The sequence below is a fragment of the Trichosurus vulpecula genome, chromosome 4 (assembly GCF_011100635.1).
Source record: "Trichosurus vulpecula isolate mTriVul1 chromosome 4, mTriVul1.pri, whole genome shotgun sequence".
Classification (NCBI taxonomy): domain Eukaryota; kingdom Metazoa; phylum Chordata; class Mammalia; order Diprotodontia; family Phalangeridae; genus Trichosurus; species Trichosurus vulpecula.
This window is the reverse complement of record NC_050576.1, coordinates 295254117-295278348: the sequence shown is the minus strand read 5'-3', so window position 1 is coordinate 295278348 and position 24232 is coordinate 295254117. Positions and strand designations below refer to the sequence as shown.

Sequence of the window (24232 nt, the reverse complement as noted above, 5' to 3'; positions counted from 1 at the left end):
GGAAGTGATTTTCCCATTGCACTATGGTGTCCCTCATTCAACCGCATCTGGGGTATTATGTTCACTTATGGGTGTTATATATTAAGAAGGGTATTGATAATCTGGAGAGAATGGGGTGGGGGGGAAAGCAGCCAAGATGATGAAGCATATTAAGTTCAAGTCACATGAGAACTTGTTGAAGGAATGGAGGACGTTTAGTTTGGAAAAGACTTGGCCAGGGGACATGACAGCCGTCATTAAATACTTAAAAAGCTTTCAACTGGAACTTAGGATGGATTTAGGATTATAAATGTAAGGGCAAGCAAAGTGGGACTTTTTCTTTTGGAGTGCTTCTCAGCACTAAGACAATCAAGTGCCTTTGATTGAGTCTTGCCTTTGTTTGTAGGAAGGCTCACACTCTTTTGCTAATTAGGTCAACAGAGGTGTAAAGCCCTTGAGAGGTGTGAAGCCCTCGGGCCCTGAAAAAGAGTATGTATACCCAGAGGATAGCCATTGAACTCAGAATTAAGAATTGTGATTGATCAGAACTGTGGGAGGGGAGGTTTTGCTTTTGGGGCCTCAATCATTGGAAGAGTGTTGATGTGGAGACTCTGGGTAGCCATTAAAGAGCCCCACCCCAGCTTTGAAAACCCAGATTCTGGTGCTTCTCTCTCTGGTAACTATGTATGTATAGCTTTGGTCAGATAGCTAGAAGCCTGTTTGTTTTGATTTGTGTTATTTGCTCTGTTTATATTTTCTCTGTAACTTCTGTTTGAATTTGCTCTGAAGTTCAGGGTGCTGACTTCTTCCCCTGAACTAAATGAATGATATATGTATGTTTAATTAAAGTGAGATTGTTAACCCCTTAAAGTTGCTTTCCTTAGAAAAGCAGATCAAAGAACTTGTACTAGCAGCCCTCCTGTGTGCTGGTGTTATTGGCCTTACACAGGCACAGTAGCAGCAAGTAGCAGCATTGTTGTTACAATAAGCTGCAGGATCATAGATCGAGAGTTTGAAATATCTTCAGAGACCAGCTGATTCAAACCTGTCTTTTAATAGCAGAGAAAACTGAATCCTAGGGAGGCCTAGTGGCTTGCCCAGAGGCACACACATAGTAAACATTTTAGGCTAGACTTGAACTCAATTCCTCTGAATCCAGAGCCACCGTTCTTTCTACTGTACCATCCTGCTAGGTATCAGAGATCAGATATAACCTCTCCTATCTTCCATTTGTCACTTTCATATAGAGCTGACCATATTCTGCTTGCTATTATATATGTGTATGTATGTGTGTGCATACACATACATACATATACATATACACATGTGCATATATGTGTGTATGTTTTGCTCTATGCTCTGTTGTACAATTTTTGAGGTCTAGACCATGTCTGATCCATCCGTGCATACCCTATACTTCCTATAACCTTGTACATAATGACACCAGATAACTATTTATAAAATGGATAAATTCTAGTATAGGCTTCTTTTAAAGATATCATCCTTAAAAACAATCTTTCAAGCTATTCAAATTTGTATGGAACTTAAAGGGTTGAGATAAGAAATACCAATTACTAATACTTTTTAAGTGACATAATTCCTTATCATTTTCATTACCTCTTGCTTAATTTACTTTTGTCTTTGAATTTGCTCTTGAACTGGAAGGGAGCCTGCATATCTATAACTTCCTCAATGCCAGACTCCTGAGGCTGAAATGGTATGATCAAATCATGCACAAGAAATACAGGGCAGGCACTGCATTGCTGGGACTGGTCAGGACTCCAGAGACTCACTTCATGATTTTTCATTCCACTCCTCATTTTCTACTTTCTCCAGAGAAATTATAAGGTCAATGACTTCCTAAGGGGTGAGTTGCTAATCCATGTGTATCATTGCTCAATGAAGTGAAGAGGGACAAATTGAGAAATACCTGGGGAGGAGAGAGAGGGAAAGATGAGGAGAAAGAGGGAGGGAGGGAGGGAGGGAGGGGGAGGGAGAGAGAGAGAGAGACGGAGAGAGAGAGAGAGAGAGAGAGAGACAGAGAGAGAGAGAGAGAGACAGAGAGAGAGAGAGACAGAGAGAGAGAGACAGAGAGAGAGAGACAGAGAGAGAGAAAGAGAGAGAAAGAAAGAGAAAAGAAATTGAGTTTGCAGTATTTTGCCAGAGTGCTATTTCTGGCTGGCAGCTTAGAGCTGAAAAAAGAGAATTATTGTTTTAATTTTTTTCCAACTTTCCAGGGCAGAGAAAAAAAATACTTATGCACTTGTTCTGTCTAGGCAGTGAGCAAGAAGCAGGGGCTGGGGTGGCCTGACTAGCTGGGCTGGAACTAAGACTGGGCCTCTGCCATTTTTTCCCCAGGTTTGGCTCAAAAGGAACAGTTACTTCCAGAAGGAAGATGCTGAGGGACAGGTTGGCAGAAAATGGCATAGGAAAGGGAAGAGTAGTCCACCCACACAAAGGAAGAACACAAATAGAGTGACTGGCAAGCCCTGATTTCCAACATAGCCCCACACCACTGCTAGACTAGCAATCCAAACATTGATTTTAGAAAGCTGATCACCTTGAGTTTATATAATTTTATTATTAAGGCAGCCCAACCAGCATAGTGATTTGCCTTTATCCATGACTTTATTCACTTTGTACATATTGACTTAGAGTCTTCGAAATTGTCTTTCTTTCAGGAAAATCAGCAAATTAATTAATAGAAATGGAATAAGGCTAAAGAAAATTGGTTCTGTAGTTGAAGAACAAGTCAAAAATAAAAAAAAATCAGTTTTTTTCCTTGAGTATTTTCTATATCAGATATTATCTGAGTCCAGTGTTCATCAGCTAATGAGGTTTCTCAAGGTCATAACATATGCCATTTTTTTTACTATGCGCTACTGATGGTAATGGGAGTACTATGTGGTTTTAACGCAATGTGTGCAATAATCCCTAAAGCAGGTGGTATTTTTTAAAGGAGAAATATTGAATTATTTTGATGGAAGAAAACAGGTCTTAGAAATATCCAGAATGACTCACAACTCATTTGCCAGCTAACTATGAGTAATGCCACTCCACTAAAATGATTTTATTTTTAAATAACTAAAATTATGTAGAGTAGAAATATCTCTCAGTGTAAAGGAGCTGAGACAATTCAGTTTAAGATTAAAATTAAGTTTGTTGAGAGTGGGAAGAAAGGAAGGTAAACAAATTTTCTCAGTATAATTTTCTGTAGGAACTTAAACTATTTAATTGACAATTTCCTTTCATTTAAAAATTCCCCTGCTTCAAAACACTTAGGCATGAGGTCAAGTAGAAAATTGAGTAGAAAACAAATTCCAACTTACATAGCCTAAAATTCAATTTAAAAAACTTACAAAAGCAAAAATGAATGAATGCTGTGATACTTCTGCCATCATTGATGTTATTAAGGGAGTGATAATAGTTACCTGCTTTGTGAGTATGGCCCTTAGATTAATCATTTATTGGACAATCTTTTGGTAATGAATCTCAAACAACAGACATTGTCTATTGCCAGGCCCATACTTAGAGCCTTTCTAGCCTGGTAAAAATGGCCAGAACTTTCCATTAGTTCTCATATTTTTTCAGGAAACCAACTCCATGTCACAGTGAGGCATGAGATAGGACTTGTATCATTACTTATGAATAAAAATCTTTACAATTCCTGAATAATAATCTCTGTTCATGAATTTAGGTCAAATATAAGAACTGAGTATAAATCAAAGCCAGATGGACCAGTCTCGTTTCACTGCTTAGAATTAAGTGAAATAAGCAGCCACAAAGATAAAAATTAATGGATACAACAATATTCCTACTTTCCTTGCTCCTTTTTTCTCTTCCTCTTTTAAGTATTCAGTATCCAATTCAACAAGCTTGTGTTAAATACCTGCTGTGTGCTATGCACCATACAGCTGGTGGTACAAATACAAAGCAAAATACTGTCCTTGCCCTCAAGAATCTTACCGCTGTAGTGGTGGGATCCAACATTGACAAAGAGAAATCTCCAATAGTTTGAAGAGGAAGAAAGCAAGAAATAAAGGAAAAGGAAAGGCAGTGGCACCTGGGCTGACTTGTCAGGGAACCAAAGGATTTTAAGAGGAAGAGGTAAATAGGGAATACATTTTGTCTCATGAGAGACATCCTGGGTAAATAAGGCTGTTCTTCACACACACATATATATTATACACACGTACATACACAGCATATATATGCAGTAAAGGGTATGTATTATAGTTAATAATATAACAATTATATATAATTAATATGTAATTATGTAATTATTATAAATTATATATAACATGTAAATATATTACAAAATATATATCCTTTACAGCATAAAAATGCACTCTCTCTCTCCTCTTTCTCTCTATCTCCCTTGGAGCATATATATGCTTTCTCTCTCTCTTTGTGTATATATACACACGTATACATATATGTATATATCTCCTTTACAGATTATATAGATGTACATATATCTCCTACATACATGTGTATATACACACATACATACAAAACACACACATACATATATACACACATACATATGCATATATGTACGTACATACATACATATACACATGTGTATATTTGGAGGTGAATGATGGAATGCTGAGTATGGGGAACAGTACGCAGACCTGGGTCCCTTTTTGTTGGAGCACTGAAGACATGAGAAGGAGTAGTGTGAAGGAAGTCTGGAAAGTCACAGTGGGCTCAAACTGTGAAGAGCACATATCAAGCTGAGGGGCTTGTATTTTGCCCTAAAGGTGGTCTGGTGCTATGGATGATTATTAAGTGCAAGAATGATGTTACATATTCAGACTTAGGCTTAGGAAGATTCTTTTGGCGGCTGTGTGGAGGCTGGATTGGAGGGGGAAGCATAACCTGCATATTTTAGCATAGCTGCAACAAAAACTGACCATCCTCATTACCATCGCTACAATTATAATCCTAATACCTGATGTTGAATTTACATGCTGACAAATGTAGATTTCAATGGAGAATATCTACTTACATTATGAAAAGATAAACATAGTTTATATCATTTTTCTGTTTTAAAAATATGGAGATTTATTTAGAAAAAATAAACGAATAAAGCCACTGGCAGAACAAATATGGAAATGTAAAGATTTCCAAGCGAAGCCAGTTATTTCAGCAACTCTTTCACATGTGCTGACTAGGCATCTTACGGAAGAAGAGAAATGTTGCATTTTGGCAACATTTTTCATGTAAAATGCATCTTTTCCCCCAGCAGATTAATGTCCCTACCCAATAGAAAATTTACTTTAATCAGTTACTATATTAAAGCAATATTATTACATTTTGGAGCACTTGATATACTCCTCAGAACACTTTTATCTATATCACGGTGTCTTAATCCTGGAGGGGTAAGTGAAACATGTATATTTCTTAAGATATCCTGCTCTCCCTCTCAGATAGCTATCTTTTATAACAAAGAAGAAAACAGAGGGGCAAAAACAATTCAGCCAAACTGATAGAACATCAACCAAGGGTGACCTTATGTTCGGTGCCCCATGACCTTTGCTGTCTCCCAGCTCTTCTCAGAGCCAAGACTGGACATGGACATTTCGAAGTAAAACATCTTATCTTGATTTTTCAGATGAAACTGAACTTTAGAGATGTTATGTGTTTTTCCTCCCCAAATGATCATATAACTCATGAGGAGCGGAACCCAGCACTCCAGAGTCTCAGCAGAACAGATTTCCCTTTTAGACCATGTACGGCCTCCTTATCTGTCCTAATGCTTAGGACTTTTTATACACCATGTTTGTGGTTGTAGCATCCATTCAACAATCTTTCATTTAAAGTGCCTACTATGTGCCAGGCACTGGGGACAGGAAGACAAAATAGGAAAAGTTCCTACTTTCAAGGAACTTGTATTTTATTGGAGGAGAAAGGTTTCCTCCTTCCCTCCTTCTTTCCTTCCCTCCTTTCCTCTCTTTCTCCCTCCCTCTCTTCCTTCTTCCCTGTATTTTTCCCTCTTTCCTTCCCTCCTCTCTTACCTTCCTCCCTCCTCCCTTACCTTCCTCTCTCCTGCTTTCTTTCCTCCCTCCTTACCTCTCTTCCTCCTTCTCTCCCTCCCCTTCTTCCTTTTCTCCATCAATTTCTTCCTGTCTCCTTCCCTCTCTTCCTCCTTCCTTCCCTCCCTCCCTTTCTCTCATCCTTCTGCCTTCCCTCTCTTCTTCCCTTCTTCTCTCTTTTCTTATCTCCCTTCCTCTCTTCCTCCTTCCTTCCTTCTCTTCTTGCCTTTCTCCCTCCTTCTAACCCTCCCTATTCCTTCCTTTTCCCTCTCCCCTTCCTTCCTTCTTTCCTTCCTTCCTTCCTTCCTTCCTTCCTTCCTCCCTTCCTTCCTTCCTTCTTGCCTTCCTTTCTTCCTGCTTTCCCTCTTTCCCTCACTCCTTCCCTCTCTCTCATGGAGGAAACAACAAGAAAAAAAATGCACAAACAAGCTATATACAGAACAAATTGGAGATAACCAACAAAGAGCCATTTTGGCTGGACTTTAAAAAAAAGGAAGGGAAGCAATATGCAGTAAGACTGGAAAGGTAGGCTAAAGCCAGATTGTGAAGGGTTATAAATGCCAATCAGAGGAGTTTGTATTTTGTCGTATTGGCAACAGGGAGCCACTGAAGCTTCTTAAGCAGGGATGTAATGTGGACAGATCTGTACCTTAGGAATATCAGTCTGTTAGCTGATTGGAGGGTGAATTGGGGAGGTAAGAGACTTGATGCAGGGGCACCTATTAGGCAGCTCTTGCAATTTCATCAGTGATAAATAGTGTGGGTCTGAAGTAGGGTAGTAGCCATGTGAGGAGGGGGAAGGGGTCAGATGTGAAAGTCAGTCAGTCAATAAGCATTTAGTAAGCACAGACTATATGTTAGGCACTGTGCAAAGTGCTGCGGATACAAAGAAAGGCAAAGGGCAATCCTTGCCCTCAACGAGCTCACAGTCTCATGGGGGAGACAACAAGCAAATGAATATGTAAAAAGAAGCTAGATCCTGGATAAATAGGAAAAAAATAATGGAGGGAAGGTACTAACATTAAGAGGGATTGGGAAAGACTTCCTATAGCAGGTGGGATTTTAGTTAGAGTTTGAAGAAAGCCAGGAAGTTCAGGTGAGGAAAGAGAGAGCATTTCTGGCATGAAGGACAGCCAGAGAAAAGGCCTGAAGGTGAGAGATGGGGTGTCATGTGAGAGATGTTGTAAAAGCAGAATTGACAAAAACCTGATAACAGATTGGATGAGGGTCGTATGTACAGGCTCATGTTCACGGTGAAGGTGCATTTATGTGATGTGTCATTACTCATGGTTATGTCATGGCAGCTGTTTTGGCTGACTCTTACTGTTAATTATAACATTTTATAATGAGCATCATGATAAATTAACATTTGTTTGTTATGTGATAAGGCATTTTACACATTTTAAAACATCCACTTGTCCCAACTGTTCTGTGAAATAAGTCTGGCAACTATTATCCCTCTTTTACAAATGAAGAAGTTGAGAATCTGAGAAGTTCAATGACTTATTCATGTCCATCCAGCAAAAGATTCGAACTCTTTGTCTTTTGATTCCAAGTCTAGTGTGCTTTCTGCTACATCATCTAGATACCTACGATGTATTGAATTACATTTTTAAGTCCATACATTTTTCTGTGTGTGTATGTGTCAAATGTGTGAAAGGAATGGCTTTGCCTCTATGTTTTAGGAGTGGTTACCTGGTTATTAATTTCATTTTTCCTAATAGTGTTTTCTTTTCTTTTCTTAAGGCGTGTGATATTTCACTTTAAGAGAAGTAGTCTGAGTTACTTTGGAGGTGTTTGTTCCAAGACAAGGGGAGTTGGAGTGAATGAGGTAACGTTTGGTTAATTTTTTTTAAAGTGTGATTTTATCTGTATATTTGATTCCATCTCACCTTGAGTCCCCAAATTCCCTCCCTTCATTTCCACATGCTGCTTTGCATACCTGTTACTACATGCTAGCATGTTATCTAAGAAAGTAGTAACATCTGAAAAGTTGAACCATAATCTGTATTAGTCTTAGCTCCTAGTGTGGCCCCTAGTTTCACAAAACAAAGATTCATGCAATTCCATTTGGGACTTGATAGAATCAAGCCCTAGAATGGCCCGGATTCTTTTGGATTTCCAAAGATAAAGTACTATTTTGCTTATATGTACATCAATCCTCCCCATGTCCCTTTTCTCAAAATTATAGTAGTCTGCTACTGATCCATTGTGTTTTAACTTAGTTTATCCAATGGGTATAGTTTTCTTTCTGCCTTTGAACAATATAGCATCTATTTATCATTTGTTTCCATACCTACCCCTCCCTCTCTCTCCCCTTCTCCTTCTCTCTCTCTCTCTCTCTCTCTCATGAAATCAAATATCCCTTCCTTTTTCCTATCTGTCTCAATGCTTTAATTTCAAGTAATTGTACTATTCATACAGTAAGAATTCCCAAAAACAGGGGATAATAATCAGGGGATATGCTGGTAAATGTTTAACAACTGGTTCTCAAAAAATTGTATGCACAACAAACTTTGAAGTTTAACCTGCATTTTAAAACATTTTCCTCATCACTTTCTTAAATCTAGACAATCAATAAAACAGTAAGTCAAATACTGATTTGTAGTGTTTGCTCATACTCAGGGTATAAAATGCTCACACTGAAAATTTAACAACTAGCTCTCATGAGCTGGTTTAATCTGGCTCCAGCACACCTCTGACAATTGAAAACCAAAATCCTACCCTTTTACAATACCAAAAGCATGGTGGCTTGGTGTGGGATTAATTGAAGTTGTCCTGTGAGCTCTCCTATTGATTGGGAGCCCATCTCAGCATGCTTATCATCTGATAACTAGTTTAGTTGTAGGTTGGGTTAATATGGATTCAGTATGTGAATGGGATAGCATTGAAGTATCTGTGCTTGAAAATTCCATGTAGGAAGATGGAAAAAAGATGACCACTGAATCATAGAAGCAATCTGCTTCTAGGGCCATGAACTAAGGGGAGAAAACTTAAGTGCGTATAAAATTCATCGATCATGTAAGGTGTGACCTACAGCATAGGACGTTGAGGTGATGATGTAGTAACTATGAAGTAATAATAACTAGCTTTGTGCACTCTCTCAAATGTTTCCCACACACTTTCAACTCTGAAAACAGTATGGTCTTCCAATGGCAGTGGCACAAGGATTATCCCAGAGTCTGGCACAAAACCTTGGAATCCAGTGGGAACCTTCTAGCAGAAAGCCAAGTACGTGTATTGACCATCTTTCTCACTTTTTTGTGCCCTATATGTTTCCCTGGGTAATGGATACACCAAATGTGTGGCAGGAAATTATTCTTTTTACTCCTATTGTGTATTATAATATATTATAGTACAGGCTTTTATAAAATGGGCAGTTTCCAGTTACATTTATTTTTCATAATTTTCCCTTTCTAAATATAATATAGAAATACATGTCTGCACCAAGGAATGATGTGTCCTTTTACCTCCATATTCTCAATGTATTGGCCATCTGTTTCATGCTCTGTAGGGCTGATCTTAACATTTTCTTCAATTTTATGCTCATGTTAGCACCAAATAAAAATGGTCACAAACATACTATTTTCTATGAGTAGTGGAAATAGATTTACATTTCCAGTGACTTTTCAATTCAATGGGCCTTCAAGTGTTTGAAGGGCTGTTGTGTGGAAAAAGATCTGGGTCATCCTAGAAGGCAAGACTTGGAGCGATGGTTGGAAGTTTCAGAGAAATAGATTTGGGCTCATTATAAGAGAAGTCATTGAAATTTGAGCTATCCAGAAATGTAATGGGCTGACATGTGAGAATGGAGGTTTTTAGGCAAATTTAAGATGACCACTTGTTGGCAGCATTGTAGAAGGGGCTCTTGTTAAGGAAGGGGTTGGGCTAAATGTCTTCTGAGGTCCTTTCCAACTCTTAGATTCTATAATTCCATCTCCCCCTCAACAAGCAATGCAGCCATTGTAAGCAAATGATACCATTCAACACTGAGTTCATTAGATCTTGTGGATTCTTTTCATTTATTTACCTTTGGCTTAGTGTTTATTTTCCCCAAGATGTGCACAAATTTTCATGTAACGACAATAGCAATTATAGTAATTATTTTTTATCCATGGTTTGCATGAACACCTCCAAAGTAATTAAGACTACCTCTCTTGCAGTGAAATGTCTGATGCCTAAAGAAAATAATAATTATTAAAGCTGACATTTATATACTTCTTTTAAGATTTACAGAATGCATTATCTCAGTGATGATTCTGACAGCAGCACTGTGAGGTTTGTAGGTACCAAAGATAGTGTTTTCCCCATTTTACATATGAGAAGCTTAAGATTTAGAGAGTTTAAGCGATTTGCCCATATTTACACAGCTACATGCATTGAGGGAATGTTTAGGATTTACTTTCTTTTTATTGTTACCTTTAAAGAAGAACAAGAAGTGATAGGTGTGCCACCAAAACTTGGTTTCTGTAAGACCCTGTAGCTGAGCAGCAGGTGTTGCTTAGGTTTATTCAGGAAATGATTGAGTTGTTCATGGTTGGATTAGATGCAGGGTCAGGGCCAATGATAGCACCTTGTGTTTAGTTTAAATAAAATTCAATCAAATAAAATATAACCCTCCTTCCTGAAATTTTTTGTTCTTTCATTGGTTATTTGTTTAGATAGAAATTTCTCTGCAATTGAATTGGTTTGTAAACTGCGAGTTTTCTTAAATATTGCTATTTGGAAATACTTTAATAGAACTGTCTTGCAGTCTGTTTTCTAGGGTATACTCATCTTTAGTGAGAGTGAAATTGTTTTTAATCTATTATCTCTAACCTTACAGCAATCCATACTTGTCCCATAGAATAGAGGAGAGAAAAAAACGAGATGAAAGATGTAAAATGGTAAGGGGGAGGGAAAAGATCAGCTTCCTTTTGTGACCACCCTGTAAATGTGTGAGCCCATGGTCTCCAACTCCTATTTATAATTATTTTAGATTTTTGTGTGATAGGGAACTTCACAGCCTCATATTCCTCAAGTCTCCTTGAATATAGTAACTACTTCATATCTAGTCACCTATATCTCCCATCTCACCTTATCTGCCTGGAATGAAGCCTACTAAAAAAAGAACTCTGCTCGTTCAGTCTAGTGCTTCAAACCAAGTTCTCCCATTAACACCATCTCCTTTAAACCACACAATGACATGGTGAAGCACAGTGTGGGGAAAAAGTATTGTTATTATTTTAATTTTCTAGATGAGGAGACAAGATCAGAGAAGTTCAGTAACTCTCTTCCACTTTCATAGGAGGGAAATATTGAATCTGGAGGCAAGGTGGATTTTTTTCTGTGATACGTGACTTTCTGAACCTGCTTAGCAGACCACTAGGGACAAAGTCCTTTTCAAAGGGTGAGAATTCATGGTGAAGATGTGACTTGGCTCTTGTCTTTTGTGTTTTTCTTTTGTGATTTTTATTTCATCTGACAAGAATGTGACTGCACGGAATCCTGGGGTGGATGCATCATGGAGGAAACAGGGTAAATAAACACTTTTGCTTAAAGTTGTCCTCATTGGAAATGAATTCTCTATGTACTTTCTGGTTAAAGTGTTCTGTACAAAGTAAGTTATTGGTTGTCACTTTAGCCTAAATTGAACTTTTGCTATAATTAAGATAATCATTAAGCCAGCTAGAATTCAAAAACGGTTCATTTGTGTCCTATTAATTGTTCACAGAAGGTCAGAATTGTAGGTACTCTTTTCTATGTATTGACAGATGAAAGTGGATTATTAATTATCAGCAAGTTTATTAATGTTAAAATTTTTTTAGTGTGCTCACAATAGAGTATAGTATTTTCCAAGGTGTCAGGCACAATCAATGCTGTCATCAATTGGTATTTTAAAAGATGCTTAATAATACATGTAAAGTAATAAAAATTTTACTGATGCTGCTTTTGCAATCAATAAGGATTAAGTTTTTTTTAAAATAATAAAGATTTATTTCTTCCACATAGAGGCAATCTGCTGCTTAGAAATACTCAGCTTAAGTATGCTCCTTTCATACCATAAATCCCTTATTCTCTTCTGGATTCCTTAATACCATTACTATGTGGAGCTAGATCACCTCGAGTGCCTAGAGGAGGGGTGATACAGAGGGAGCTGTCTCTCAAGCCTCTGTCCCTCGGAGAATCACCAATTTCAGAAGCCTCTTATCCTCAGCCAGGGCCCACACTCCCTTCTCCTTTGATCCCCCAATGGAAGCAGTTCTCATGGGAGCCTGTGTCTCCCATAGACCACCATAGCCTTCCATGTGCCTTCTTCATCAGCCCTAACCCTACACCATAGCTCCAACTACTGTTGCCTTCAGAGGATACCTTCATAGGAGCCAGGCCAGGCAATGGTATGAAGAAGGGAGAAACCTTCATTGTAGGAGTTATGTGTTTGTTTTAGAAGAGAATGAAGAAGACCTTTTGTTACTAGGGGCAACAGGAAATTTAGACCTCATCTGGAAATTGGAACACATTTCTCTATAGACCTAATGTTAGGCACTATCATATTCTATCGCTAATATCAAACATTTCTCAAGAATCTATGATGTACCAGGTATTGTGCTCAATTTTCTCTTTCCTGCCCCACATCTCTTCCCTGTCCAATCCATCCTCTACATAGCTGTCAAATTGATTTCCTTAAAGTTTAGAACTGACCGTGTCATTTCCCTATTCAGTCCATTCCAGTCTCCCCATTGCTTCTAGGATCAAATATAATATATACGCATATATAATAATGTATACTTATATAATACTTATACTTGCATATGTATTACACAAACATACCATAATTGGATTGTATTTATATCAGGAATGCAGGGTTGCTTCAATATCAGGAAAACCATCCCTATAATAGACCATATTCATGACAAGAGCAACAAAAGTCATATTATTATCTTAATAGATGCAGAAAAGCTTTCGATAGATTAATTGTTTTTAGTCATTCAATCGTGTCTGACTCTGCATGAGCCCATGGACTTTTGTCCATGGGATTTTCTTCACAAAGATATTGGAGTAGTTTGCCATTTATTTCTCTAGTGTGTCCCTATTTTACAAATGAGGAACTGAAGCCAAGAGAGATTAAGTGACCTGCCCAGGGTTACACAGCTAGTAAGTATCTGAGGCCAGCTTTGAGCTAAAATCTTCCTGGCTCCAAGTCTGGTACTCTATGCACTGTACCACCTAGCTGATAGATAAAATTACCCATTTCTATTTAAATAAAAATACTGGAAAACATAGGGGTGAACATACCTTTACTTAATATGGTAAGTAGTAGCTCATTGAAATCAAGACCCAACTTTATATATAATGGGGGATAAATTAGAGGCCTTTCCAATAAGATCAGGGGTAAAACATTGTCACCACTCTTTTATATAGTGCTAGAAATGCTGTCTATTTTGTATTAAAACCTTTCACAACCCAGCATTTTTACTTACCTTTATACACTTTGTGGTCCAGTCAAACTTGCCTGCTTACAATTCCTCATGCAAGACACTCCATTTCCCCTCATTGCTTTTGTACTCACTGTCCTTCATGTCTACAATGTGATCCCTCCTTACTTCTGTTGCTTAGAATTCCTAGTTTCCTTAAAAATTCATCTCAAGGGTGACCTGCTACATTAAACTTTCTTGATTTCCCCCCACCAGCTGCTAATGCCCACCCTCCCCTCCCATCACTTTGTGTCTATTTGTATGTACACACATCTGTCCAGGGGTGTACTGGAGCCAGTTCTTGCTGGCTGATGAGAGCCAATTGTTATATTTTCATTGCAAGCATTTATACCTGGGAAATCCCCAAATGCTACAGATCAGGACTTGATTTATTGTTTTATGGATTTTCTAGACTTAAGAAAGTGATGGGAAAATGTTAATAATGAAAATTTAACTTAAAGGTGTATTGTGAATATGTATTTTTTTTCTGGAGAGCTGGTTGTTAGTCATTTACTAGCACACTCCTGTATAAATTCATCCATCCACACTCATTTGTATATATTTATGTATATATATATATATATGCATATATATAAACATGCATGTATAGATGTGCCTGTGCATACACATGCACACACACATATATACACATCTGTATATGTGTATTATCTCCTTGATGGCAGGAACTGTTTCATTTTTTGTCTTTTTATCCTCTTCACCTAACATAGTGCCTTCCTTATAGTAAGTGCTTAAAAATATTTGTTAAATGATTAATAGCATTAAGGGTTTAAAAGCCTTTTGTGGGTTAGCCTGGGAACTTAACCACCCTCTATTGGCATTATTTCTATGAGAAAATAGATACCTATTTCTAAATAACTAACTTCTAAAGAAGAGTTTAGAAATACAATATGTAAGTCGAATATTACTTTTCTTTAAAAAAAGGCCAACTTGTTAAACCTATTTAAATAACGACCTTTAATAAAGAAAGTTATATGGTTTTATTGTAATGATATCGTGTTGCTTTAGTAACATTATTAAAGCCTTTCAGGATTCCATTTTATATATGCCTGCCAAATTCAATTCTATTATGATTACAAATATGCCAAATGCTCATGATCCAGCTTTACCTTGTTTATATTTATAATTTACATTTCCATATCTTGGTATGACTAAACAACAAGTAATTTTATGAATGAATAATAGCAAAACAACAAAGACTTTTGTTTGATGGTCCTCTGATTGTTAATATGAAGTAAAAGATAAAAGGATATGCCTACTAGTGGTGTTTGCCACTGTCATGGAGAAGATCAGCTCAGGATCCAAATAAATGAGGGATTCTTTACAGGTACCCCCAGTTACTTCTGTTTACAGGTGATGTACTGAAAGCATCTAGCCCCAGAACATTGCAAAGCCTCTTAAATGAGGTCCATGAATACTAAAATAATTCAGCCTAAGTAATCAGAGAGGAAAGACAAGTGGATAAAAAGACACCTAGGCTTTTGGAAGGACAACCTTTAGAGCTGGTTTATCAGTGCATATATTTTATTTATTTTTAAAACTAAATTAAATTTGTTTTTTGTTACATTTTAAGTTCTGAACTGTCTCCCTCCCTCCCTCTCTCCTCTCTCCTCACCCCACACTAGAGGAGGCCACCATTTCACACGAACATAAACACTTCTGTGTGTATGTATGTATGTGTGTGTGTGTGTGTGTGTATACATATATATATATATAAACAATACTATGCATACTTCTATTTATCACTTCTTTCTATGGAAGTGGATAGCATCTTCCTTCATAGATCCTTTGTAGTTGATTTGAATATTTGTAATACTCAGAATAGCTGTCATTCATAGTTATTCTTCAAACAATATTGATATTACTGTATGCAACATTCTCTTGGTTCTGCTCATTTCTTCTTCATTATTTCATACAAGCCTTTCCATCTTTTTCTAAAATAATTTTTAAAAAATTTCTTACAGCATAATAGTATTCCATTACAATCATATACTACAACCTGTTTAGACATTCCCTAATTGATAGGCATCCCCTTAATTTCCAGTTCTTTGCCACCATAAAGAGAGCTGCTATAAATATTTTAGAACATATATGTTCTTTTTCTTTTTCCCCGATCACCTTGGTAAACAGACCTAAAAGTGGTATTGCTGGGTCAAAGGGTATACACAGTTTTATAACTCTTGGGACATAATTCCAGATTGCTCTCCAAAATCGTTAGGTCAGTTCACAGTTCCACCAACATTAGTGTTTCAATTTTTCTATATGCCCTCCAGTATTCATCATTTCCCCTTCTGTCATTGTAGACAATCTGATCCAAAAACTGCTTGTTCATATCTTTTGGCCATTTATCAATTGTAGAATTATTCATATTCTTAGGTACATATATTTTAGAGAGAATATGCAGTCAGACGGTGATCTTAGTTGAGAACTGAAGAGGAGTAACAGAGCAGGCCAAAATACTTTTGGAAAATGGCACGCTACTTTTAATGACCCCAACATTCCTTTAAAAGAGAGGCTTATATTTTTGACATCCAAGTTGTTCTGGTGATGCATGATGACTGAGTCATGGAATACCACAGTCTTGAAGAATGAAAGTCTCAAGTCACACAAAAACCAGTAGGAAGGTACACGAGGAGCATGAATAGGCTGCAACATTAGTAACTGCACAAAAGAGCCATTGTTAAGAATTTCATCAGAGAGGGATGTATGACCTGAGAAGAGGTGGGCTGGTCATGCAGTAAGAGTTACAGATAGTCTGTGTACTCCCATCCCAAACTGCTTCCCCACATGCTAGGTGGACCTTCTATGGATGATTTATGGGAGGTTATGATCAAAAGTCCCATGGGGTGAGGAGGCATAGACAAATTGTATGCTGCACCTATGGAGGGAGTAGTTTCATTGATATATCAAAGTATGAAAAATAGGGATGGATAAGGTCTGTTTCATAATCTAAGCCAAAATATCCCATATGTTAAGACTCTGAAGCTGGGGATAAAAACATGACTATTTAATTCAGGGTACCTCAACTTCATTCTGCTTATTGACCTAGAAATACATTTTGAGGTTTTCCTTTCACACCCTGAAGTTGTAGAGAGAATAGACAACTTGTGGTTCCTCTCTCTCTTCCAGTCATCCACTATCTTCCTATTAAACCAGGGTTTGAATGTTGTCCCTGAGCCCTCTCCTGTATGCAATACTATCCTGAATTCCAATATTCCATTGAGAGTATTGCCTTTCACGAGTGTATTGGCCTTCATCATCCAGTCTGCCCCCCAGGCAGAGAATTGAGAAAATAAAATGGTCACATTTTGGACAGCTACTTAGAAGGTATTTCGGGGTTGTTAAGTTTTTTACATAATGAATAAAGCCCTAGATTCACTGTTGAATGGATTGTAGATGTGACCTGTAGCCAAAATGATTCCCCATGTTTTTCCTCTGGAATCATGGGCACCTCCAATTCACCGGGATTTCCTCGTTTTTCTCTACCTCCTTATGCCCGGACTCCAGGGTAGAACTCTAAGGAAAATCTCGTAAACAAAGCATAGGTATGGCTCTAAAGTCTAAAGTCTTTCCATGAATCCTTTGTATTTCTACATTTTACAAGTTCTACCCTGCCCACTTACCTTAGAGTAATTTCTGGTGTTTTTGTGTGGGTAGTTTGCCTAATTACAGAGGGGAACATTTGAATTATCTTGCAGTATGAAAGTTATAATTTTCTTGTCTCCTTGTTGTTTTACTTTTCTGTGAATTATTTACCTAACTGATTCTTTATCCTTTTAGGGTATCACATTCCCGGAAGTTCTCAAAATGCAGCATTTTGGAATATAAGGACTTTTTACAAAGAGGGGGAGGATTCTGTCTTTTTAACAGGCCAACAAAGGTCAGTCACTTCCACTACTGCTCTCACTATGGCTTCCTTTTATTCCCATCAAACAACAACAGACCAGTTGAAAGGCAATCTCTAAGTCACAACAGATTAATTTTTCTTTCTTTATGAGACTTTTCTATATAGAAGACCAGTGGAACACCATAATGATAATAATGGCTTAGGGTTTCTGAATCCTTGGTTTTTCACTTTGGTGCTAAGTATAAAAGGCTTCTAATTGGGTAGGTTAAGAATTCTATCTCAATGAATTTAGGTCTAGCCTGCCCTCCTAGGCAGTTGGTTAGATGGGCTAGTTAGGCCAAGAAAAAGGCAGTTATGTGAAGATCATTTTTATTAGCTATGTATCCATATTATATCATTTCTTTGCTAAGATATGTTATTTATTGACTTGACAGCTCATTGGCATTGACACAATGTATGGTCTTTGGAAAATTCAGCCCCTTCTTAGCAAATTATCGAGAAACATTCATTAACTAGAGCTGGGATCAAGAGTATGCAATGAGACACAATGCAAAGTACTTTTTACTGTAATATTTTACACATGTTAATTTTTGGTGGGGAGGCAATAGGGTTAAGTGACTTGCCCAGGGTCACACAGCTAGTAAGTGTCTGAGGGCAGGTCCTCCTGACTGCAGGGTCAGTGCTCTATCCACCGCACCACCCAGTTGCTCCTAATTCTTCTTTCTATGGCTCATAAGTACTTTTGTGATGTGACATGTGACTCTAAAGCATAGGTTCTTAAATGTTTTCATGTCATCGACATCTTTGGCATTCTGGGGAAATATAGACCTCTTCACAAAATATTATTTTTAACCACATTCATATGTGAAAAAATGCTAAATTTAAGCTAGAGGTTAGTAAAAATAAAGATAGTTTTTTCCCATTCAAGTTTACCAAGTTCCTGAAATTTATCCAGTGACCCCTTGGGATTCTATGGACCCCAGGGTAAGAACTCCTACACTAAAGGGTCAAAGCCTGTAGAAGAGAGTAACACATAAATGGAAAATTTCTTCAAGTGTCTCTTGGGGTGCACAGATGCTTTGTCCAGGCCCTGAGCTAACCCCTTACATTGTAAACCTCACATTTTCATTTTAAAATGGTCTCATGTACGAAACTCAGGTATTTCACAGTAATATTTTCTACAAATTGATTTAGCAATGAAATTATTTCATCATTTGAGAAAATAAGTAACTACTGTAGAGAGCTGACAGAAGCACTAATCCCTATACCAGTAATTGGGTAATCTTACTGCGCCCAGGATGCCAGTTTGCTCCTTAACATCAGCATAAAGTCACCATGAAATTGGGGGGAAATTTTGAAGTGATGAATCATTAAGCTGTTGCCTGCCTTCTTTGATGATGACCTTACTAAAGACCTATGTAGAATAGAAATCTAGTTGTTAATATGGTTTAAAATGGGGGTGAAATCAGTAATAATGAATAACATGAACTAGCAATATTTTCTCATTCCAATGTACGTAATGGTTAATGTAACATAAATAGATACTTTATCAACTTTGCAGTTCACTTGACAATGGAAAGAGCTATCACTTAGAAAGAACTCTAAGAATCATCAGAACTTTGCAGTTCCCTAAACTTTTAGTTGTTTGGGAAAGTGATGGGTTTTAAATTCCCATTTCATTTCTAGAGTTGTGTGGAATTAAAAAGGAAAAAAAAGTTGAGATAATCTAGCACCTTGATTAAATGAATGATTGGCTTGTCAGCTTTTAAAATGATAAATATAAAATAATTATTTTTTTTCAAAAAATGTACCATGTGAATTGTTTAATCTTTAAAACAGGAAGCAGTGGTGTTTATTACTATATAATACACATTACATCAAAGATTAGTTCCCCTTTCTTTTCTATTTGGTGCATACATATGACTAGCTATATATACAGAAATTATCAGTGCTCTGAGCTTATCTGATTTGATACAGTCATCCTGATCCACACTTGGGGTAAGTTGCCATAGGAACTGAGGCCAGAATAAATCATCTGTAGTTGGTTTCCCTCTGTTCTTCTCTGATGGGGTTTCTCCCACCCAGCTGTTATGACACCTCAGGGTAGGGAAGGTAGGGGAATGATTGTCCCAATCTAGTATGGTGGTACTGAGATAGGTTTCTGTAGCTACCAACTGTTGTTCCACCAGTGTAAGCTAGAGCCATATTCTGATACCTGTGGCATTTGTCTGTTCCTGGAAATGGTGAGAGGGATGGAAATGAATTAGCTAAATAGAAGGGATCTCTCTCAGGGATTTCTGTGCTACCTGCCCTAAATAGCTCTGATTAGCTAGTCCAGCACTGTGATCATATCCCCTGTATTAGCATACAGTGCCATAGGAAAACTGGTCTTGGAGTCAGGAAGACCTGAGTTCAAATCCTGCCTCAGACACTTAACTAGCTCTGTCATATGATATCTCTGGGTCTTAGTTTCCTGCTTTGGAAAACAAGGGAGTTAGACTTGGTGGTTTCTAAGGTCCCTTATAACTTTAAATCTCTAATCCTAGGAAGAGTTCATTAATCTAGCTAGTACAGCCCTACTCTAGATTTGTTTTATTATTTATTTATTTTTGGCATGGGGAGCAAGGCCATAGTCTTAAGCCAGCTAGTTTAATTATTACTGGATTTGGATTGTCTAAATCACAGTTTTCCTCCTTTGGCATAGATCAATGAAAGATCACGGTATATAGAGTTCTATTTCAGCCATTTTTCATGTTTAATTCAGGTGATTTCAATTACCATTTTTTTTGGCAGGGGAAGAAGGTATTTTATCATGCCTTCCTCAAGGTTTGTTTAGATTCACTTAATTTGTGCCCACTGCACATGCTAGTGACCGAAGCACATTGAACTTCTATTTTTGTCATGAGCTGTCAACCATCAGAGGCTCATCTGATTCCTATTAGCACTGGTTTTTAGTTCTCCTGGCAGAAGAGAAGAGCGATCTGTCCTCTCTTTCTGTTTGACAGCTCATCTCTTTATGAAACAATTTAAATGCCAGAGCTACTCTCTGGGGTCCAATAAGTCATGTTGCTTGGAATATTTTCCTTATGATGTTGCCAACACATAGCACCAATGGAGTGGCAGGAGATAGATCCTAGGACACTATTACATGATAATTGACTAGCAGATTCTTTTGACTTGTTAGCATGTTTGCTTTTCATTGATATTAATTTCTTGTGATCACATATTAAATCTCCTTATCACCAATCTCTCTCAGTTGTTTGAAGCTACCGAATGTGGAAATGGCTATGTGGAAGCAGGAGAGGAATGTGATTGTGGTTTCCATGTGGTAAGCATCTGAGAACTTTAAAAACTCCCTTCTCATCCAGACACTGAAAAAAACAAATGCAAGGCAGAATCCTACTACTCATCATAGCTTCATTACCTTGTTTTTGTAACCACACTCTTCAAGATTAACCTTAGCTTAAGTGTATTTAGAAGATTTATAGGGTTATTTGCTATAGTCTATGGTTGAGTGAATACTTATTTGAAAAAATAGAATGCATTTTTTGTGATCCATTTTCTTGTTTCTACTTAGACATCTTTGATCTCTAGTATGTGAATGTAGACCATGAAATGTTTCTCTCTCTCTCTCTCTCTCTCTCTCTCTCTCTCTCTCTCTCTCTCTCTCTCTCTCTTCTTTTTCCTCTCCTCTTCTGGAGTCCTATGAATTACATGGCCTTTGAGACCCCTTCTAGATCCAAATTCTTATTTATTCATTTATTTATTTAGCATATTTAGTTTTCAGCATTGATTTTCACAAGAGTTTGAATTACAAATTTTCTCCCCATTTCTACCCTCCCCCCACTCCAAGATGGCATATATTCTGGTTGCCCTGTTCCCCAGTCAGCGCTCCCCTCTGTCACCCCACTCCCCTCCCATCCCTTTTTCCCTTCCTTTCTTGTAGGGCAAGATAAATTTCTACGCCCCATTGTCTGTGTATCTTATTTTCTAGATCTAAATTTATGCATTGTTTTTAATTCTCTTTCAGTCAAACAAGAATTTATTAAGCACCCACTTGTGCTAGGCACTTGGGATACAAAGTTCTTTGAGAATCCCTGCTCTGAAAGAACTTTTATTCCCAAACACTTGTTTGCCATTGCATAGATAGTGACATTATTTGGAGCCTTCTTGGTGAGGATCATTGGGAAATATTAAAGGGACAAGTTTCTTAAACTCTGGGTCGTGACCCCATATCAAGACCTACAGTCTTGGGTGGGAAAGGTTTAAGAAGGCCCAACCTAGAGTGAAAGACTACTTGATCCTTCACATTAAGTATTTTCTCTTAGGAATGTTATGGCGTGTGTTGCAAGAAATGCTCTCTTTCGAATGGAGCACATTGCAGCGATGGACCCTGCTGTAACAGCACAACCTGTCTTGTGAGTTACTCCAATACACATTCATCCTTCCTTTAACTCCTAAAACTAGATAAGCAACCCAAAGCATATTTAACTGTGAGAGAGAAATATTGCTTGTGCGAGAGTTTGTCATAGATATTTTTGGTGGCCACTGCATTTACAGCCTTAGAAATTGTTTGTTTTTTGTCCCAAATAATTAAGGGCATCAATGACTCCTGGAAACACCTAACCCTGTAGTTAAAAGGAGAAGGAGTCCTCCTACCTGTTGCCTTCTGCCTCTCTGAGCACTATTCAGCTTTGGGAACATAGTATGATGAAGGTTAATTTCCCAGCATGAGTAGAGGAAACATTGATTCTCCCAGCTTAAAAGTGCTGTTTGAAAGCTGCCCCAGTATGGACAGGAGGCTGGTACACTTCTCATAGCTAATAGATATTACTATTCCCTTCATACCCCTGTTTCCCAGCTGGACTGCCTTCCCTGCTGTGCTAACAGGCTGTAGTTCTGCTGAATGGAAGATTAAGTGTTCCATAAAGCCAAATGAATAGTGAAGCAAAAATGTATACAAACCCAGGATTAAATTTTATTTTGTGCATCCACAAGAGGAAAAATGAATGTTTCTCTTCATTGAACTATACTCAAAATATTAGGCAAACCTAATGAAGATGAATATGTATACACACACATAAACATGCACATATATGCACATATACATACATATATTCACATGTATATATACACATATATGTATATAGGTGTGGGAGCATGTGTATTCTACCTAATATAAGAAAATTATAGGGAAGTAGTTTTTGACAAAACATGAGGAAGAACTTACTAATAATTATAGCTGTTTAACAATGGAATGAGATGCTCTCTTATCTTGATGTTTATTTAAAATAATGATCATGTCAAATTAGTTTTTGAAACCCGAACATGTTACTTTTTTGCTGATGATTCATAGGCAAGCAAAGTGGGTGGCAGCTGGCTTACATCCATTTGGTATCTGCCTCATGACTCATGTTGGTTGTTTGGTGGAAGTCATGACTTAAAAGGTTCTGTTAAGAGAGACATTTTCAACTTAAAGAATGAGAAGACTATTGAAATTCTCCAAATAACTGATTCTGATGCTTCACTAACAAACCTCAATTTCTAGTTTCAGCCTCGAGGGTATAGCTGTCGAGAAGGAGTGAATGACTGTGACATTACTGAAACCTGCACTGGAGACTCTGGCCAGGTACAATGAAATGTGACCATCTGTTTCCCTGTTTGGGTGCATCTCCTTACGAATTCATTTTAAAAAACATTCGGCAATGAATATTTCTGTAGACTTGTTTCTTTTTTCTCCCCTTATTTATCCTCCCTTCCCTATAGTACCACATTGTAATATGGTTTACTTGAGTAAATTCTGAGTTTTGTTGTATATAAAAACTAGGAAAAACTAGTGACAAGAAAGTTTCTATAATTCCCTTGAGGAACAAGGCTCTTAATTGTGTTCTGTCATAATCTAATCCTTCTGTTTCCCCATTCATTTGGGGGACCATTTATTGAGATAGTCAGCACTTATGATTTATAGCCAATTAACTTGGCTCTCCTTTCCTGGTACCCCTAGCTTCTGGGGGTGAGTTAGCCATATGCAGAACACTTCCCAGTTTCCAGGTCCCATATATGGAAACTACATGGAAATATGGTCAATTGGACAACTTGGCAAATGTAGTGATGTTAAAATAGATTCCCTAGTAAATATGTTCATTGGCCAAATTTAAACAAGCATATTCAGATTATTCTTAATGTGACATAGACATTTGTATCTTCTGCCATTTAGGTATATTGCTAGGTTTATTTTTAGCATTCTTCTCCTGATATGTTGATACATCGTAGGCATTATTGGGTATTGTGTTTCATTTGGGAAAATATGTCATAGTGGATAGTATCAAAGTCAGTCAATCGCACAATGTGGCTGTTCCTGTGTACAGTGTTCTCCCGGTTCTGCTCACGTCACTCAACATCAATTCATGTAAGTTTTTCCAGTATACCTTTCTCATTTCATAGATGAGGAACTGAATCAGAGAAATTAGGTGACTTGACCAAGGTCTAACAGGGACCAGATAGCAAAGGAGGGATTCAAACCCAGGTCGTTTTATTCTAAATCAAGCAGCTTTCCACTAAATCACACTGCCTCCTGGTAACCTAATACACCATTAAGAAACCAACTTTAAGCAAAGCAATTCTCAGGTTAGATTTGTAGATTTAAAGCTGAACAGGACCTCAGACAAGAAATAGTCTGAATTTCTCATTTTACAATGAGGTTGTGACTTACCCAGGGGTAAATGTCTGAAATCAGATTCGAACTAGGACTCTCTAACTCCAAGGTTGCTGCTCTATCCATTATGCCTCTTATAAATTTAGAGTTGGAAAGGACATTAGTGGTCATTTAGTCTAAGTCCCTCATCTTACAGTTGAAGAGACAGAGGCCTAGAATGATTTAGTGACTTGCCCAA

The 24232-nt window shown here is 37.6% G+C and overlaps 1 protein-coding gene across 1 annotated transcript in view; it reads left to right on the top strand.

Moving 5' to 3' along the window:
- The window catches only part of ADAM23 (ADAM metallopeptidase domain 23), a 245007-nt gene that overhangs the window by 169468 nt on the left and 51307 nt on the right, over window positions 1-24232 (top strand). Inside the window, exons 12-18 of the mRNA XM_036757815.1 lie at window positions 7767-7851; window positions 9161-9251; window positions 11489-11537; window positions 17273-17372; window positions 20596-20667; window positions 21668-21757; window positions 22888-22968. Coding sequence (XP_036613710.1) covers window positions 7767-7851; window positions 9161-9251; window positions 11489-11537; window positions 17273-17372; window positions 20596-20667; window positions 21668-21757; window positions 22888-22968 — 568 coding nt within the window. The remainder of the gene's footprint in view (window positions 1-7766; window positions 7852-9160; window positions 9252-11488; window positions 11538-17272; window positions 17373-20595; window positions 20668-21667; window positions 21758-22887; window positions 22969-24232) is intronic.